We start from the raw sequence: 19075 nt of genomic DNA on the forward strand, positions 1-19075 counted from the left end.
AGCAACTGGTGGGTGCGCCGCCAGGCCAGGTGCTAAGGTGGGCTTCTTGCCCGACGTATGGTGTGACCACCTGGTGGCTGGTCCTCTACTGACAGAGGCTTCTGCACCTGCAGACAGAATTAGTTAGGTTGGAAAAGACCTCTGAGATCATTTGAGTCCAACCTAGGATCGAACACCACCATGTCAACTAGAACATGGCACTAAGTGCCACATCCAGTCTCTCCTTAACACCTCCACCCCCTCCCTGCCAGACCATTCCAATGTCTATCCACCCCTTTTGTGAAGAAATGCTTCCTAATGCCCAACCTAAACCTCCCATGGTGCAGCTCAAGACTGTCCTCTCGTCCTGTCCTGGTTGCCTGGGAGACGAGTGCACTCCCCACCTGGCTACAACCAGGTCGCAGGGAGCGCTAAGGTCCTCCTTGAGCTTTCTCTTGTGCAGGGTCGGTTTCCTGCGCGCACTCCCGGCGCTGCCCGCACGGTGCCCCGCTGGGGTCACGGGCACTCGGGGGGCTCCCACCCGCCCTGATACGGCGCGGGGGGCGGCGGGGCGGGGGGAGGCTGGAGCTGAGGAGGAGGAGGGGGAGGAGGAGGAGGAGTGGGAACGAACGGAGAGGGTAAAAGCGAGGGGAGCGTGAGGGAGCGGGGCTGAGAGGGGAGCGAGCGGAGAGTTGGCGGCCGAGGGGCGGGGAGCGGAGCGGGACGAGCTGCCCGAGCTGGCGGCCGCTCGCCCGGGCCATGTCGCGGCGAGAGGGCGGCGGGACGGGGCTGCCCCGCCCGCTGCTCTGGCTGGCGCTGTGCGCGCTGTGCCCGCTGTGCCGCGGGGCAGCCCTGCCCTCAGGGCCCGGCCCGGCCGCCTGCAGCCCCCGCTGCCGGCACGGCGGGCTCTGCCTCGGCAACGGCACCTGCCTCTGCTCCAAGGGCTACGAGGGCGAGCGCTGCCAGCACGGTACCGGGGCCCGGGGCGGGACGGCGGGGGCGGGACGCGCTGGGGTCCCTGGGGACGCGTCTGAGTGCCAGCAGGGCTGGGCACAGCTACCTGTGCTCGCTCCCTGTCGTGACAGCCTCCTTGCGAGAAAGCCTTGCGGGAAGGACTGAGGAGCTCGGGTTTGGACCTGGTGTGAGAGGTGGGTGGTTGGGTGCCGGGGAGGCTTTGAATGAGATGCGGTGGCAGAGGAGGGTAAAGACACCTTTTTTAGTGAGGTGGGGCAGTGATAGCAAACTGATAGAGTATAGCCAAGAGTCGGTATGAAGAATTTGCCTGGGTGAGTAGACCCCTCTGTGGGTCAGTAGATCGTGTTTTACCACCTGGACGTTGGGTAAAGGTCTACTTAGTGGACAGGCTTCTGCTGGCTTCCTCCTGTTGCTTTAACTGTGCATGCTTAAATACTACCCTGGGAGTATTTAAGGAATCACAGAATCACGGTGGGCTCTGTGGTTCAACCTCCCTACTCAAGCAGGGGCATCCTAGAGCACGTGGCACAGGATGGCATCCGGACGGTTCTGGAATGCTTTTAAAGGCCTGGCGTCTTTCTAAGCTTCAGCAACATTGAACTGATATTTCTAGGTGTAATTAGTCAGGACAGTACTAACAAAAAGATCAAGAAAGTGAATAGAAGGTAGGTTATGTTCTGGATTTATTTTTATTTAGAATATGTTGTGCTTTTAAAGGTACTGGAGTTTACTTCCTAGATGTTACCCGACCCACAGAATCATTTGTACATCCTATTTCCATGGTAGGAGGTGTAAAGCTAAAGTGAACTGAAGTCTATGCCTGTTGGTTTCCAAGGGGAGACAAAGTGTTTTTGAAAATGTCACCCAATATGCAAAAACAAACATCGTGAAGAGGAGTTTTAGTTTAAACCCTGTTTAATGTAACATGTCTAATTTATAAATCCTTTCTTTTAAAGTTTAACTGCAGAGGTTGTGGGTATTAATTGCTAAAAAAATCACTCAATGTCAGGAGTTCCTTTGCTTCACATGCTGTCCATATGTGAAGAGGTGATATAATTTGTACAATATTTCTTCTAATTTTCAATCTCCTTCATTTAAAATGTGATTTTTTTTTTTTTAACTCTAAGATGAGATGCTGAAAATTTCATTCAATGCTATAATGATTCATGGAGTGTTGTTCCATTTGGAGGGTATGGCTAGCAGGTGGTGACAAATGATGGGTAGGCAATGTGTTGTGTAGTGGAGATTAAAACTGTGCTGTATGAACAGTTCCAGACAACTGTTGGATCCTAGACATTTTTGGGCTTTGGGAGATGTGAAAGATTGTTGGAGATGGAGATTCCATTTTTTAACTAGATGGGTGAACTGTCTGGAATTGTTAAGGGAACCACTGAATCCTTGTTCTCATAAGGTCATCAATGTAGAAAAAAAAAGGATAAACGAAGGTTCATCCCTTGTTCTGTCAAGAAAACTGAACTGAAAACTGTGAAATGACACAGAAATAGATTTTTTCTTAAATTGAGAACTCTTGTATGGCATTTCCAATTAACTGAGAGCATGTGGTAAAAGAGTTAAGGAGAGAACTGAGAACTGGATGGTTCTTTCATACATGTCTCTGTTCTTTATTTGCCTGCAAATACTCATTCTGCAGGTACTAATGTGAAAAATATTCTTCAGTTGGGTTGCTTCAGAGTGCTGTATGAGAACAACATCAGTGTGGTGTTACTCACTGCTCATCTTTTGCCTTTTCTTCCCTCTGTTTCAAACTTTTCACCCATCTAGTCAAAGGATAAAGCAAAGTGATGTAGAGAACTGCAGTTAACTCAGATGACAGTTTCAGAAACATGTGGGTTTCTAAAATCTGTGTGTGAATAAAAAAATGTTTTCGCAGACACCAGGGCTGATTCAGGAATGATTATGAGTAGCAAGGAGGTCTATGTGATAGATAATTTATTTGCAATCTGACTGGACTTATCCAGAATTTTGCAAAATCAAAATGTTTATTTGCACCTTATCCAATCTGTCCAAGCTGTCAGCAGTGAAAAAGTTGCAGGATCTGTGATGATCATGGGTGCTTTTCTCACAATAGATAATTACAATTATGAAAAAAGTTATGTGTATCTCAGATGGTTTCTAAACTAAACACTGTACATTTCAGAAAGGTCCCTGAGAGGCCAGCTGAGGGCAAAAAAAAAAAAAAAAAAAGCGGGTGGGGGAGAAAGGAATGCTGACTTACTTCTGGAGACTTTTTAGAGAAGAGGTGTAAGGAATTGAACATGTCGGTTTTTTTGAGAGGTACACAAGCAACTCAGATATGTAGGAATCCAGTAGAGAGGAAAAAGTCGGATACTTCATCTTAAGAATCAGAAGATGCCACTGAAATTGTAGCATTTTTTTATTAAACCCTTTCTTCCTATGACCTGTTTTCTCACTTGTCATTTATTGACTTCAGTTATCAAAAGCTTTTTTGGCAGTCCAGATGTGTTCCTTCATTCCTTTTTAATGTGGATCTTTCTGCTGCCTGTTCTACCTAGGATCCAAAATATTCCTTAGTTCTGAGTGTTTAAAAGCTTAATAGGGTGGAGCGTTCTCTGTACAGGGAAGTTATTTCACCTGATCAGCAATGTAAGATGACATGACAAATATATCTTAGGAAATATGAAGATAACTTATGCAAATATACTAATGTGTAAATTTCTTATGTATTTAAGTAATAACTTTAGTAGTCTTCATCAATATTTATCCAAGCTTTCTTTATTGTCTATCTTACAGCTACATGTTATCCAAAATGCAAAAACGGTGGGGAGTGCCTCCGACCTGGAAAATGCAGATGTCCACCTGGGTATGGAGGTAGATACTGTCATAAAGGTGAGTAAGACATAAAAAAGTGGTAGCTTTGAAAGACAAGGAGTTTGAAGACAGACTAAATTAATTTGGGGCTCCTCAAGTCCTGGATCTAATACACTTTGAAATAATGACCTTTATTCTGTAAACCTCTGACCCTGCTGTCAAGACATGCATGGCCTAGAGGATCTGCATGCTTGCAGGAGGATGGGATGGAGTACATCTACTGAAATGTGTTGGGAGAATCTGAGCAGTTTTTTTCACTTGGAAAATACCAAGCTTATCTGTTACATAAATATTCTATTTATCTCTGTAACAGATTCTTCCTAAATAATTTAGTGAGATGACTTGTATAGACCCATATTTCTGCATTAAGTAGTTGAAACCTTTGTGTAGTATCTGCAAGGTTGTAATACTGAGGGCAAGCCACTAAAGATACGTGTGTCAGTGTATTGTTGAGAGGTAATAGGAGATGACAGAGATGAGGAGTAGCAAAGATCAATTTTTATGGTTTTGTGAAGCCTATTTAATATATGCATGGTTTGGAAAAGGCAATCCAAGAAAACATTGTTATGCTGTTACGAACTGATCAGAATACTGATAACTCAAGTTCTGGAAGAAAAGGGGAAGCAAACTTGAAATAGTTTTAGGGAAAAATTATATAGTAGGCAAGATATTTCCAGAAAGGGAAGGAAAAAGGAAGTGTTTCTTTCCTTTCAGAAGAAAAGCCTCAATGTGGCACCTAAAAATTTTTAGAAATTTTTTTTGAAAGGACACTGGTAAATTAGTTGGACAGTAGTTAGTGTGCTGAGAACTTAATAAATATTCTATCTCACTGCGGTCATAGCAGCTAGCAGCACCTCACAGGGTTCTCTGTTTATGCTTGATGTTTATTTTGAGGGCATTTTCTTTATGTCCTTCAAATGTGTAATAACTGCCGAGAGTTTACTTGGAATGTAACCTAATGGGTACTTGGGGAAGGAACTCAGCTAGCTTCTGCAGCTTTCTGCCTTGTTCTTGATGGGTTGTTGGGGCTTGGTGGGGTTTTTCTGTTTGTTTATTTTTTTCATAAAGCTATATTTGATATTTTATGAAGGAAATGTGAGCTGAGTACCTAATGGGTGACATCTGTCTAAGTCTGCAGAAGCTTAAACTATAGCTCTGGGACGTTAACTAGACTGAATAGGAATTCAGCTACCAGTGATAATAATTTCATATCAAAATTGTTAACATTATAGAGGAATAGAAAAGATGAGAAAGTATCTTCTGATGAAGATCTGTATAACACAGTACTGTTACATAATGCTTTGGGAAAGAACTATGCAGTATGAGTAGACATAACAGTGTTGACAGCGAAGAGGCAAACTGGAGCATGGTCAGCTTAATTTTTGAGCAAAAGAATTTTTAACTTTTTTTTTTTTTTTTAATTACTCAAAAGCCAACTGAAGGTGTAGCTTTGTGAAATCTTGACAGGGCCCCCCCAAGGAAGGGGAATTTGATATTCTCGCAAGAGTCTAAATCAGAAACAAAGTGAGTGGTACTACTTAAATAGAAAATGCAGAGTGAGGATTCAGTTTATGCTGATACTACAGCCTGGACTTGGATTTGTATCTGAATAAAAGTCCTTCTTGTATTTGCTTATAACGCCAAGGTTGCAGGTTTGATCCCTGTACAGGCCATTCACTTAAGAGTTGGACTCAGTGATCCTTGTTGGTCCCTTCCAACTCAAAATATTCTGTGATTCTGTTATCATGTTATCCCTGTAAGGCAAAGGTGAGGCTTGTGTTCACCTTGTACTAACTTGTGTGTGGGGCAGTGTGCTATTACAGCATCACACAGAATCACAGAATGGGTGAGGTTGGAAGGGACCTCTGGAGGTCATAATTTCCAACCTCCCTGCTCAAGCAGGGCTACCTATAGCCAGTTGCCAAGGGCCATGTCTAGATGGCTTTTGAAGATCTCCAAGGATGGAGACTCCACAACTTCCCAGGGCAATCTCTACCAGAACTTTGTTACCCTTTCTGTGAAGCCTTGCTGACTATTCCTGGTGATTTACTTTTCCTTAATGTGCCTGGAAATGGGTTTTCAGGGTCAGTTCTTGTATTACCTTACCAGGGATTGAGGTGAGGCAGATCAGCCTGCAGTTCCCTGGGTCCTCCTTGCCCTTCTGGAAGATTGGAGTGATATTTGCTTTCATCCAGTCTTCAGGCACTTTTTCTAGTTTCCAAAATCGATCAAATACAATCAATATTAAATACATTAACATATATAATGTGACAAAGAAATATGCAAACAAGCTTTGAAGAGCTTTTCCAGCTATTCTGGAGTTGACTTGCTTGTCCTTGCATGTTCAGTATTTGTGCCAAAAATCTATTAGCTCAAAACTTGTGGTTGAACAGAAATTTGGCCTTTTTCTTTACGTACAAATTATCAAACAGACATCCCATTTGTCCATCTTTATAATGAAGGATAGTTGTTCCTCTTCAATGCAGTGAGGGTGGTGTATAATTTACATTCATGCTTGTGAAAGGAAGCATTTGATTGCACAGAAGAGTGATTGTGCCACTTTTCAAAGGTGTTGCTCACCACAGTTGATACCAATCATATGTTTGGCATAAATAATGCTTCATTAATGAAGCCTGCAGGGCTTTGATGTGTAGAACAGTTCTGGAATGAGGAGGCTGGCTTAGATATTTGGCCTTTAGGAAGGCACTGCTTAGGTTCATTTGTCAAAGTAATATCCATTTCTCTTCTTCCTCTTGTTACATGTAGGTCCTGTCAGGTAAGGAAATATGTACATCCTTGACCACATGTTCTTGGCTTAGCAGCTGTGATTTGGCAAGTTTGATATGAATATGCATGTCAGTAGTTCCTGTGGTGTAGCTGATGAACAGTGTTGTAGCTGATGAGCAGTTGGCTCACAGCTGGGGAGGGGAGGAGCTGTGCCACAGCAATAATACTCTCAGGCTAAATGCTCAATAAGCTTTTAAGCATATGCCTAATTTTAACTGCTTTCTGAGGTGACATTTGCAGTTGTGATTCTGTCATCCTCACTCATCCCTTAGAGAACTGTGCCTTGCTCTGAAAAGTCACTGCAGATGTGATAAAACAAGTAGTTGATGCTAGACCACCTGTTTAAAGATAATTGTTTGAAGTCCTGTGCTGCTTCTGAAATGCACGGCTTATGCTGTCTTCTGCAGTAAGCTGTGAAGGAGGCTGTCAGAATGGTGGGGAATGTGTCTCTGTGAATGGAGTTGTGAAGTGCCTTTGTGCTTCTGGCTGGACAGGATCAAGATGCCAAGAAGGTGGGTATCTGCGCTCATGAATTGATTAAAAATAGAACTGCAGTAACAAAACCATTTTAAAAGTATTAAGAGACTAATAACTATGGAAATGTCATTGCACTACTACACAAATGAGTGACATACATTAATGGTACATACCAGATAAAATCGGGTAAAGTTATTTTTATCAGGTGTACATCTGTTAAGATTTAAACCAAAAATTGTAGCACAATAAGTAAGTACTTTTTTTCCCATTTTCATGATCCTGGAAATGCCTTTGGAGTTATACCAGCTGAGTATCTGGCCTGGAAGAAAATGTGTTTTGCTATTTTGATTTGTATCATCCTGAATCTTTCATTCTGTCAGGATCCTTCTATATCAGTTTTGTAAATCCTGCTGACTTATCCATCCTTTTTCTTCTAGCAATTTGTCCTCAAGGTTGTCGTAATAATGGAGCTTGTGTGGCTCCTGGGATTTGTAGCTGTCCAGCTGGATGGGTCGGTGGAGCATGTCACTTAGGTAAATGACTTCTGACATTTTTCGTTTATCCTTTCCTCTGCTTATTTGATTTACCAATATAGTGTTCAAATCCTCAGTGCCTAACAAAACTTCTAGGGAAGTATCTTAATATAGTAACTGAGAGCTGCTTCTGCATACTGGGGCTCTTACAAGTATGCATAAGGAGTAGACAGTTTTTTAATTTGGTCAAAACCACAGAATTTTTCCACTTTGACCGAGATTCAGATTTTGGTTGCCACCAAATAAATTTCTTGGTATGTCTTGTCAGTATTTCTGAAATATTTTTTATAAGCCGAGACCCTACAATAAAGAACTGAAAATGGCCATTATAGAAATATTATTGCTACTGGTGTAGGTTAGAACTTCATTAAATTTTATGGACATTCAAAACTGAAACTTAATTCTGACTTTGAGGGTAAGTTGGCAGAACCAATTCCAGGTGCTCTTAGAATTCTGAGTAAGAGAAAGCTGCCTGTAGTCAGTATTAGTACTGACACTCTTGCTGAACAAACACTGGTATTTTTACAAATTTTGATTCACAAAAGCAAATTAATAGAAAGTCTTTAATCAACCCTTCTTGGGCCTTGTATGCTTGTAGCAGCACTGCCCTGATGTTAAAAGCTTTTAAACTGGATATCGTGGATGCAAGGTCTCTGGATTAAGTCCTCTGCACTTGAATTTTTTGTGTGGCTGTAGGAATCCTAAATCGGCTAGTGTTAGTTCTTCTGCAATATATATATATTCAAGCAAACATTAACAAATAATGCTTTGACCATGCAAATCCTTATCCTTTGTATTTGTCAGCGTCTTAAAATAGAGGGTGATATTAAAAGCCAGCTGTGGGAGATGCAAAGAACTTGCAAAATGCTTAGCTCCATTCCCTGCAGCTGCAATAGTGGTAGAAGTGATCAGGTTCTTCATGTCAAAATCACTGTTCCTAAACTAAGTAGATCTGCATCAAGTTTGACTTTTGTTGGTGCAGATGCTCATAAGCAAATTGCAGCCCCTGGCTTGTTAACTGAATTGATGTGTAGCTAGGGGACAGCTGAAGCTCAGCCCTTTCCTGCCCTTCCTATGGTGGAACAGAAAGTGATGCCTGTTTTTCTTATGGATGTGGATCCAAGAACTCACTTAAATTTTCAGCAGGAATTTTTATGGTTCTCTCACTTTCATGGAAGCATCCATCTCAAAAACAGCCTGTGCCTTAAAGAACAGAAATTATAGTATTTTAAAAGGGAAATGGAGCATGAATAAGACTAGACATACTGTGCCTGTATTCCAGTGAAGGCCACAATGCCATAAATTGAGAGGCATTGCTTTTCAGTTCTTCCATTATGCTGTTATTTATACTGTCCCCGTGCAGTCACCAGGGAACAATTCTGCTACCACAGCGAGAAGAAAAATAATCCTGTATTGTGCTGAAGACATACTGTGTATCTGGTGTCTCATTTCAGCTGTATGTAAACTACCCTGTCAACATGGAGGGAAGTGCATAGCTCCAAACGTGTGCAGATGTCGACTGCCATACTCTGGTCTGCAGTGCACAAAGAAAAGGAAGGAATGAAGCAACTTCAGCAAAGATAAACTGCTTTGTTGGTTTTTCTTCCTTCTTTTTTTTTTTTTTTTTTTTTTTTACGTAACTATCCAGAGATGAAGTCTGCAGAAGTGGGGGACCTTAAAATAAACATGGTAACTAACTAATTTCAAATAGCTTTTTGTCCTCACTATATTAAGTAAATGCTTTTCTATATGAAAGTATTGCTGATTGTAACTAAGTTGTTCTAAGTATTCAACTGTGTGTAGTGTATGGTACATTTTCTTCTGTTCTCATTTTTTCTTAATAAGCAGAAGTGTTATGTCTTGGTTGATACAGCTAACCTTGAAATAAAATTTGTTCTTCAAATCAAGTACTTCAGAATAGGTCTCTTCTCTAGTTTTTGATTTTTCCCCCTTTGATTAGAATTATTGTGTTCTATTATTTACGTGTGTTTTAAAAAGCAAATGAAACAAAAAGCCCTCAGCTCAGATCATCAGCAGTGGATGTTAGTTCAATGATAATTTCACTTCAATGAGATTAAACAGTTGCAAGACAAAATTTGCAGTTTGCATCTTTTTGGAACATTACCACTCTGCAAAGCATCTTATTTAAATCCTGGCTATCACTTTATGTCTGCTTCCTGACCCTCCCCCCAGTCAGATCTGGATCTTGATCAGTTAAGCAGTATTTAAAAAAAACCCTACACTAAAACCAAAGAAACACAATACTCATTGAAACAATTCTGCTGTTACTTTCTAAAAGCTTAATCCATACTGATACTCTAAAAGAGTCCTTATCTTGACCACTTCTACAGTCATATTATCTGATCATCTCTCAACTTCCAATTATTTCTTCTCCTTAACCCAGTGAGATAGGGAAATGTGTTTTTTTTCTGGAGACATTGATAATTCTTTTCCATTCAAGACTGTGTTGTTATAGGACATCAGGAGGCTACAGACTGCCAGGGAGGAAAAGCCGTGCCTGTCACAAATCACCTGTGTGGAACATGTTGAGGCCTCCCTTCTGGAGGTATTCCCGTGTGGCCTTATTTAGATTTTGCAGCCTTTTGATCAGGCTGCATGTTGGGCTGAGACTCCTATGTCCATTGTTCCATGTCTCACTTGTGCTGTTACTTGAATGCTGCAGTTGAGGAAGGTTTTGCCGAAACCCGTGAGTTGAATCAGTCAACTTTCTGAATGATGCTCAGACCAATTATTTTTATTGAGATAGATTGGTTTTTATTGTCTTCTGGGTGAAACTGGAATTTTTGGTGGGAGAATTTTAGTAATGCATTACTTTAGTCCGTTTGCTGGAATAACGTATTAATTTATGTATAAACTCTCTCACCAGAACGTGCAGTAGATCTCATGGGCAGAGTGACTTATTATGGGCATGTTTCTCCAGGGATTACAAGCCACTGAGCAAAAAGGCAAGGGTAATGGGGTGTTCTCAGTTACCAGCCTTCACTAAAAGAGAGAACCCAAGTATGCAGGGAGCAAATGAAACGCAAGAGTGTAGTTCATGACACTCTTGATTTCTTGTTACGAGCAATTGCTGTGTGGCACAGTTGAGCTTTCCTCTGCCCTTGCTTTGGAGGCTGTTGCATTTAGTTCAGACAAAACATGCTACAGGCATGTTGTGCAGGATTTGTTCCCAGAGACAGAGTACCACATAAGAGGAGTGCATGTTTTATGTGCTGCTTTTACTGTGATACACTGGCTATTTCACACCTGCTAGTAAAAAAAGTTATTTTCATGCGTGAAACAAGATGATTTCATCAGTGGTTCTGAAGTAGGCTTGATTTGGTGATGATGAAATTTAATGTCAGAGTTCATTATAATAATCATGCCATAATTCAGAAATTCAGGAGTTGAATACCTTAGGTGGCATACTGGTTGCAGGGGGGGTGAAGTGGAAAAAATTACTTACATCAGACCAAAGATTCAGAGTAAATGAGCAGGACTATGTAAATACAAAGTGGCCTGCCTCAGTATTATTCCCAAAAGACTGACTTCTAGTTGTACATACAAAACTGGCAATAATGGTGACTAGAAGCTGGAAGAGATCTTGACATTATTAGGAGTAAAATGAGCAGTCAGTGAGATGTGTAATTGGTGTTTCTGAGCAGGCCAAAATAAATGCTGATTTAATTAATTTCTTCTTTAGAAATGACATAAATAAGTAAGCAGTAGTTTGACAGCGCACAGAAAGCAATGTCATATTTTAGAAATAGTGCTTGAATGTAGCACCATCTACTGGCTACAGGGTTTTTCATGGGTCTTTCTTTGTTTATTCTGTTAAGAAGTATGATTTATTTTTATAATTCAATTAAATTTTAAGTGAGATTAATAGTGAAAGTCCAGGTCCCCACATTATTTCCACATTCCACATATATTTACTAAAAGAATTGCCAGTAATTCTTGTCTTTTGTTTGTTTTCCTCTTGCTGGAGGATTGAATGTACAAGTTACAGAATGTAGTTTTTGGAAACGGATGTGTCTTTTTGTGGGAAGTGAGTCATGCATGCAGCTCAAAGAAAAACAATACAGAACATATTAGCTCTCTTACTTGTTAATTGTAACTGTAGTTAGTAGGATGCTCTGGTTTTCACTATAAACAACTGGAAAAACTGTAGGGATATTGCACTGGTTGCATTTCTCACACTCTGTCTTTTTAGAGTGTGCATGGAAATGTGAAAAGTGTTTCTTCTTTCTAATTTACCTGCACTCACATTTGACCATTTATATTTTCTCATTTAATAATAAGTGCTTGTTACAAGAATTGATTTAAGTAGTTTATCTATAAAATATCATTTACTGGCTAAACAGAGCTGTGGGCGGAAGTTGGATAAAATGACCCAACACCACCATGTGACACCTTTATGTGACAGAAACAGCATAAACATCTTTAGTCATTAGTAACACTTTCTAACCTCTATGTTTGGTTTTGTATATCTACCCAGATGTTACATTTTATTGAGAATTAAACTATGTAACTTCCCATTTGGACAAGTAATGAAGTCGATGTAACCAATTTCTCAAGTAGCTTCAGTTTTTATACCTATTTTACTTTTGTGCTGATTCCTCTTTATAAGTTTGTTTTTTGTAAATGGAAATGTTAACTTGCTTCTCTTCACAGCCCTGAGAATATGTAATTAACTTTTGTAAAAAGAAAGAGCCTTTCTCATGGGGCCCACTTGTGGTTTTATTTTTAAATCACAGCCAACACGGCTGGCTGTGGTATCTCCTGTGATACGAGTCCTTCCTTCAGAAATCATTAATTGTACTGCATTTTAAAGATCTTTTTAAGATCAGGGACAAAAGTCAATCTGCACTTGGCCTGAAGAGCAACTGTTGTACAACCTGGTAATAAATGGATGATGTACATAGGTACTTACAGCACTCTTCAGTGTCTAAAGAAATCATGCAAGAAAATTCAGTGAAGATGCCTGTGTTCTGCATAGTGTGCTGAGGGTCACTGCAAGATCTTCAGTTTGGCACAAGTGGCCATTTGTTCTGTCAGACAGGAACTGTGTCAACTCCAGCACTGTGCAACCCTTCTCTCCCCGTCCCAAATCCCCTAAATCTTTGGGGCTTAATTTCAGATTGCAAGTTTGGAACAGTTTTGTTAACCTCAGTACACAAGCACTCGCTATGCTTCTGCCTCTTCTTGCTACACTTAGCAATTTTGCTGCGTTGTTGCAATGTGCTTTCTAATTACAGTGAATTCTGTTTCTTGTGTATGATGGACAATCTAGTAACAAAATAGTTTCAACTAATCACATAATTACTGGACAGTTTTGAAGTAGCTGTCTGGCCTCTTGCATGTACTAGTAATTTTTCTGCACCATGTGTTTGCTGGAAAATAGCACAGCTTAGCACTGAGCATTTTAAGCTACTACAGCAAAATTCTGGATATGCTTTTGTTCACACAGCTTGTGTTTGGAAAATGTAAACAAAAATAATTTCTGCCTTTAGAACCATTGAAAATAAACGGAAAATACTAAAAGTGATGATTAAAAACCCTTTTATTCAGCCTGAAATCCTAGAAATGCATATATACATATTAAGTTTTGTGAACAGAGGGCTGCAGAAACTCATTAACCAAAATACTATTAGCAGTGTTCCAGGCAGATGTTCTTTCTCTTTAGCACAGTACCTCTGTAACTGACATGTGGAACAGGGGTGATTACAATATGAGATTTTGTGATACTGAGGTGTTTGCACTTTAAAAACATTTTCAGAACCTTGTGTATTCAGAGCATCATCCTGAGGCATCAGTTCCAAGAGCTACTCAGAATTTGTTCATCGAGATCTTTTGTGAGATGTGAGAAAGTTTTTAAATAACAGAATAGTTCTCAGATTAACAAGCTATCAGCCACTGGCATACTTGAGTGAAAGAAACTATGGAAACACTGACATTTAAAATGCAAGTGGGAAACTGAAAATATTTTTTAAATACACGACTCAGGCACTTGGAAATCCATCAGGTATAATTCTGGAATGATGCTGAGTTCTCAAACTGCCAGCTTACTTTGCAAAATGACTTAAGAGGACTATCAAAAGGTGAGGAGAAATCTAGGCACAGAGCTGCTAAAAGCTGTGATTTGGCAATCAGCATCCCAGAGTGGCAGTAAATGGCAAAATGAGCTCTTATTTTCTTCCTGCTCAGAATTAGAACATGTAAACTAAATATTGCTCAGAAGAACAGAAAGTCATGTTTAATTTTGGTCTAAAATAAACAAAATAAAACAGTAAATCTGAATGGCTTAAGTAAATGGGTGTTTGTGTCTTTTACTAGAACTCAAGTTTGTTGTGGTGGGAACTGAAATGTCTTTAACAGCTCTAGGAGAAGGTAGCAGCCTTCTGTAGGAAATTTAGGAAAAAATGGAATTTTATTTGTTCAAAAACTACCTGGCAGCTGGTACTAACAGTTCATTGAATCAATAGGTTATGGAAAGAAATCCTCTAAGAAGCCCTTACAAATACTTTCTGACATGATGTGTACAAATGGCATATATACAACAAATTTCTCTGCTTATTAGTTCCCATTTTAAGAATCAGCATTGCTAAAAGCATTGTCAAATTTCTCCTAGAGACCTGGGTACAAAATTTCCTTGTATTACTGAATGCTATCTCAAAGGAGGGGCCTAAAGTCTTACAGACACAGCAATAATTCAGTAGCTGGGTACTCAAATTTATAAGTGTAAGTAAGGAAGTCAAAACAGAAGAGCTGGTATCTGGCTTCTGGCTACAAAGGCTTGTCATAGATAAAATAAGAGCCGTTCTGCATCTGGTTGACTGTTAACAAGACAGGAAGGAAGCCTCCACTGCTAGTAGCCCAGCCTCAGTTCAGGTTCCCCCTCCTTCCTCCCTACTGGCTTGTCATTATACCAAGAATGATGCAAATACAAGAGAAGAAAAACATAGTTCTGCTTTTTCTTCTGTCTGCAGCCAAGTAATACGTAATGTAAACAGTGTTTAAAAACAGAAGGTACCATTCAGGAAGTGCTGCAGTGCTGCCTTCCTTGCTGGAAACACTCAGCAGCTGTTACAGTCTTATCCCCACAAAGGGAATCTCATAGTCCAGCTGACTGCATCAACAAACTGCAGAATTTTGTGTTTGCATCAGTCATCAGATCCGTAAGTCCAGTGAAGACATCAGAGGCTGTGGGGTTTGTGCATGAGGTAGCAAAAAATTATATAAATATACATATGCTTTAATGACTACAAGATTGTTGTTTTGAATATTTGTGACTAATACAAATCTTTTAAAATAACGCTTCTGAATATTCCTTTCATTTAAATAAACTCTGTAATTGCCTTTTTTTTTTCAAGTCTCATACATCCACGAAGCATTACAATTTAATTGATACACTTCTTCAGTCATGATGCCTTTGTACCTTGGAGAGAGAGAAAAATAAATTAAAACCAGACTTTAATGATGCAGCCTGTGTTTACGATAAAGTTATCAATGAGTTTCTGCTTTCCTGATACACAATCACAATGTAAGTTAAACTTGTGCCCATAGCTCTTTTGTTTCTTAAAGAAAATGTGCCATTTTGATAATACCACACTGTCTGACTGATCAGCAATATATATTTCCTAGATTAAAATATATTAATGCTTTGCAGTCATATTTATGTAAACATTTAAATCAAAATATTCCTCTCTTTAGGTCCCATTTTGGAAACCCATATTGCAAAAAATAGTCTTTTATTGTCATAGGATGTGTAGTTTTATATTTTCAAAATACATATGAGCATTTCTCTCCTTCAATTTCTGAAACACATCTGTCCCATCTCTCAATTCTGCTGGCACCAGAAAAGAAGAAGAGCCTACTTTTACTTCACATGTCACAAAGAAGTTACTTGTGAGGAAATGTTTCATTAAATTACTTCAGTGAGTGACTGTCAGAACTCAAGCAAGGGAATCCAACAGAAAATTGGGTGACAAAATGGGATATTGTCATCATACCCTATGATGCAAAAAAGTAAATTCTCAAGTTACACTTGGGTATAAGGAACATTTGTATAAAACAGGGATGAACTGAGTGGCAATGCAGTTAGCTGGGAAAAGATCAGAGCTTGACTTGACACAAGCTAAGAAAGCCAGCAGTGGGACACTTCTCCCTAAAATGGGGCCAGATGCTGGAAGAGACAATAGGGGTTGTGAAGAGGATAGTTACCAATCCCTGCTGCATGACAAGAGATAATCAGCTTAATTTGAAGGAAATGTACATTAGGTGTTAGGAACAATTTTTTTAATATTAAAGCCTAAAATTTTCTGGAATAGCTCATAGCGATTTCATTAGCTTGCCCTCACTGAAGACCGAAAGGGAGAAATCAGACGAAATACACATTTGGTGTTTATTGTGCTGCTTCATTGGACAAGAGTGTGCTAGATAATGACTCCCAAATCACTGTATCTGTGATGGCATCTTGACTTCACATGTACCTGAATTTTCTTCCCACAGATGACTCCAGTATAACCTGGACGACAAGAGCATACATTGGGCAACACACACTTGCCTCCGAACAGACACTTCTGGATGCACACAGCTAAAACAAGAGATATGTGGCTTTATTCATCGAAACACCTTGGTGGAGGAAAAGTGGCTACTATTTCTATACACTTACTCTGTTTGCTTATAGGAGCCAAGAACTCAGTCAGTATTTTCTCAAGGAAACACCCCTCAGCATAAGGAGACTTAAAGGTCATGTGGAACCAACAAAGTTCTTATGCCCATCCCCTCCCCTTCATGCTTTGATGCAGATTTAACATGAGAACATGCCAAGGGTATGAATGAGACTGAGTAAGGAACACGAGTAAGGTGTTTTTTAATGCATCTTACTATTTCAAGCTATTGCAATGGCCTCTCAGAGCTGGTACAGCAGTGTACAGTACTAGAGCAAGCCAACACATGCTGCCATGGTCCCACACTGCCATCATATCCTGGAGGGCTTCAGAACAGGCAGAGGAATCTCTGTTCTTTATCCTGCCTTTGACACAGATTAGGGTAAAATACAACCAAGGTATAGGACTTCAAGGCTCTGCATATGTCTGTATTGTGCAGTCTGAACTGTGCTGAAGCAAGAGGTTTCAGATCACATCATTCTTATGTGTTTGACATTGGATTCCTTCCCACTGTGGAGGACAATGACATGTACTCGGTCCAATACACTCCCCACCATTCTTACATTCCTGAAGACAGATCGCTGCACAAACATCATCACAAAGTTTGGTTAAATTCCAAGTGATTACTTTGACTTATGACTCAGATTTCAGGATGTCCATGAGAGGTTGAGTGCTTTTCATACACAAGGGTCACATCATCTTCACTGAAATATCTATCTAAGATCAACAGGATATTAAAGAAGAGAGGCAACTGGAAACAAAAAGCCCTATGGCCAAGATGTTCTGCAGCATCACAGGTTGCTACAAAAGCCTGAAGTACGCTAAATAGCTTTGGTTTTTTCCAAATTTACCTTTCTAAACCCCACAACTTGGTGAGAGATCTTTTGTCTGTCATGCAACTGAACACATGGTGAATCAACTCATGAACATTTGATCCAAAGTTATTTTCTGTGGCCCATTTTTCTGCACATTTGTCCATGCTTATTAAACCATAATCTAACCCACTATTATTTCCATTCATTAGATGCCTATTCGATAATCAAATCTCTCTTCCACAGTGTCCAAGAATATCTCATCCCTGTTAATACTGGTAATGTTTTTTTCAACAAAAAAAAACCTTTACAGAAAGTAATACAGGGAAAATTGTTTTTCCTCTGTGCCATTAGAGAGCTCATTGCCCACATCAGTTCCTGAGCCTCGGGTGAGTACTATGACAGACACTATCACTTTAGCTATGGGATTTCTACCACCCATCCCTGTGCTGATTTTCATGCAGATTGTGCTTTTATCCATGCTGACAGATTTTCTTTATGCACCATCAGTATCTTCATTAAGATACAATGCGACCCACAGATGTTCTACCATCACAGTCCTATTTCTGCCTGTCCTAAAGAGCTTGTGCTCATTGCATCTTCTATTTCAATTGCTTCACACTGTTTCCACAGTTTTCCCATCTTTCACTGAACTTTTTCTATCTGTTTTTATTTCCTACGGCACAAATTGGATTTCTTTCACTTTATTGAACTCAGCTCCTTGCAGAAATACAGATGTTTCTTATTTAGACAAGAATTAAGAAAGATAATATTTGCTATACAAGAATTTAAAAGATATTTTGGTCTCATGATTTAGCCTAAGAACTGGATGGTATTAGTTCTCCATACTAAATTTTGCTTCCAAGCTACAGACTACTATTTTTTCAATGTGTGTATATTCACTAACTTCCTATTACTTGTGTGGACAGAGTTACCTTAAATCATATATTACTTTTAAGGTATGGTTCTCCTGTTAACTACAAAGGACTTACGAGTGTCACATCTTTTTCCTCTCCATCCTGAAGGACAAGAGCAAATGTTTGGGCCGACACATCTTCCTCCATTCATACACCTTGGCTCACAGATGCCTTAAAATCAAAAACATGTGCTATTTAATACATTTAACTGATTACAGAATAATTTATTGGTTATTTTTGGATCCTGGAAGGATTTTAACACTGGCTTACTTTTTTCACATCTTCCACCTGTGTACCCATCAGGACAAGTACAGACATTATTCCTCATGCAATGACCACCATTCTTACAAGGCGGGCTGCAAATAGCTAAAAAACAGAAACAGGAGGAAAAGGCTGTAGTTTGCATTTTGTTTGACTCAGTGATATACTTCTATGAAACAACAGAGAAACACTAAGATCCTGACATCTTGTATAGATGCTCAGCACTATCAGGCCAGTATTGTGAAAATCATATTAATGTGGTTTGGTGCCAACATCAATAGTAAAGGCAAAATCAGATAAAAAGGGGTCAAGACTGACAACTGTATGTGTACATGAGTAACTAAGCTACACCAAATATACATTCCACCAATTAGAACTAATTGACTGCTGCTCAAATATTGAGTGGAAGACAAGACAAATTTTGAGTCGTCCTTCTCCTTGGACACTCATTGAATCAGTCATAAAATCTAAAAAATAATAATAACATATTATTAATTTAATAATTTTTATTGACTAATAATTAATTAAAAATATTTATTTTAAAATATTTTATAAATATTTTAATAATATTTATTAAAAATAAATAATAATATCTGTTTTGCACCACGTCTCAGGCACATGACTTGATTGTTAATTTTGTGTTTTAATGTTGTCTCACATGTTGTCCCATAATGGCAGCTGAGGGGTGAGGGCAAGAAAAAAAAAATATTACCATTCTGACACTGGGCACCAAAGAATCCATGTGGACAGAGGCAAACATCTGGCTTAGTACAGGAACCACCATTGAGACACACAGGATCACACCTTGCTGC

General features: G+C 39.6%; 2 protein-coding genes and 1 long non-coding RNA gene across 4 annotated transcripts in view; 2 read left to right on the top strand and 1 right to left on the bottom strand.

The window, feature by feature from the left end:
• The first annotated feature begins 259 nt into the window (after positions 1–259).
• On the top strand, positions 260–9206 carry LOC114054585 (von Willebrand factor D and EGF domain-containing protein-like). Of its 2 annotated transcripts, none has more exons than XM_027877884.1 (5): positions 260–397; positions 3727–3822; positions 6999–7103; positions 7506–7601; positions 9056–9206. In XM_027877884.1, exons 1-5 carry the CDS (start codon positions 298–300, stop codon positions 9163–9165), a joined length of 507 nt encoding a protein of 168 aa, XP_027733685.1. In that variant the 5' UTR covers positions 260–297; the 3' UTR covers positions 9166–9206. The 2 variants fall into 2 exon arrangements, with proteins under 2 accessions (XP_027733685.1, XP_027733684.1); XM_027877883.1 differs by lacking the exon at positions 260–397 and adding an exon at positions 696–949.
• A 5747-nt stretch (positions 9207–14953) lies between these two features.
• The window catches only part of VWDE (von Willebrand factor D and EGF domains), a 32397-nt gene continuing 28275 nt past the window's right edge, over positions 14954–19075 (bottom strand). The window contains exons 25-29 of the mRNA XM_027877885.1: positions 18273–18368; positions 18078–18173; positions 16759–16854; positions 16094–16197; positions 14954–15039 (exon numbers count right to left, since the gene is read on the bottom strand). Coding sequence (XP_027733686.1) covers positions 15019–15039; positions 16094–16197; positions 16759–16854; positions 18078–18173; positions 18273–18368 — 413 coding nt within the window. The 3' untranslated portion in view covers positions 14954–15018. The remainder of the gene's footprint in view (positions 15040–16093; positions 16198–16758; positions 16855–18077; positions 18174–18272; positions 18369–19075) is intronic.
• LOC114054587 overlaps positions 16761–19075 on the top strand; it is an 8368-nt gene continuing 6053 nt past the window's right edge. The window contains exon 1 of the long non-coding RNA XR_003570501.1: positions 16761–17474. This is a non-coding gene — a long non-coding RNA (uncharacterized LOC114054587). The remainder of the gene's footprint in view (positions 17475–19075) is intronic.

This window comes from Empidonax traillii, unplaced genomic scaffold (genome assembly GCF_003031625.1).
Source record: "Empidonax traillii isolate 1590-97213 ecotype Southwest subspecies unplaced genomic scaffold, ASM303162v1 scaffold35:size4298261, whole genome shotgun sequence".
NCBI lineage: Eukaryota > Metazoa > Chordata > Aves > Passeriformes > Tyrannidae > Empidonax > Empidonax traillii.

Coding starts and splice junctions, on each gene's coding strand:
- LOC114054585 (XM_027877883.1), top strand. CDS start 739: ATGTCGCGGCGAGAGGGCGGCGGGACGGGGCTGCCCCGCCCGCTGCTC. Junction 950..3,726: donor GGGCGAGCGCTGCCAGCACG/GTACCGGGGCCC, acceptor TCTATCTTACAG/CTACATGTTATCCAAAATGC. Junction 7,104..7,505: donor AGGATCAAGATGCCAAGAAG/GTGGGTATCTGC, acceptor TTTTTCTTCTAG/CAATTTGTCCTCAAGGTTGT.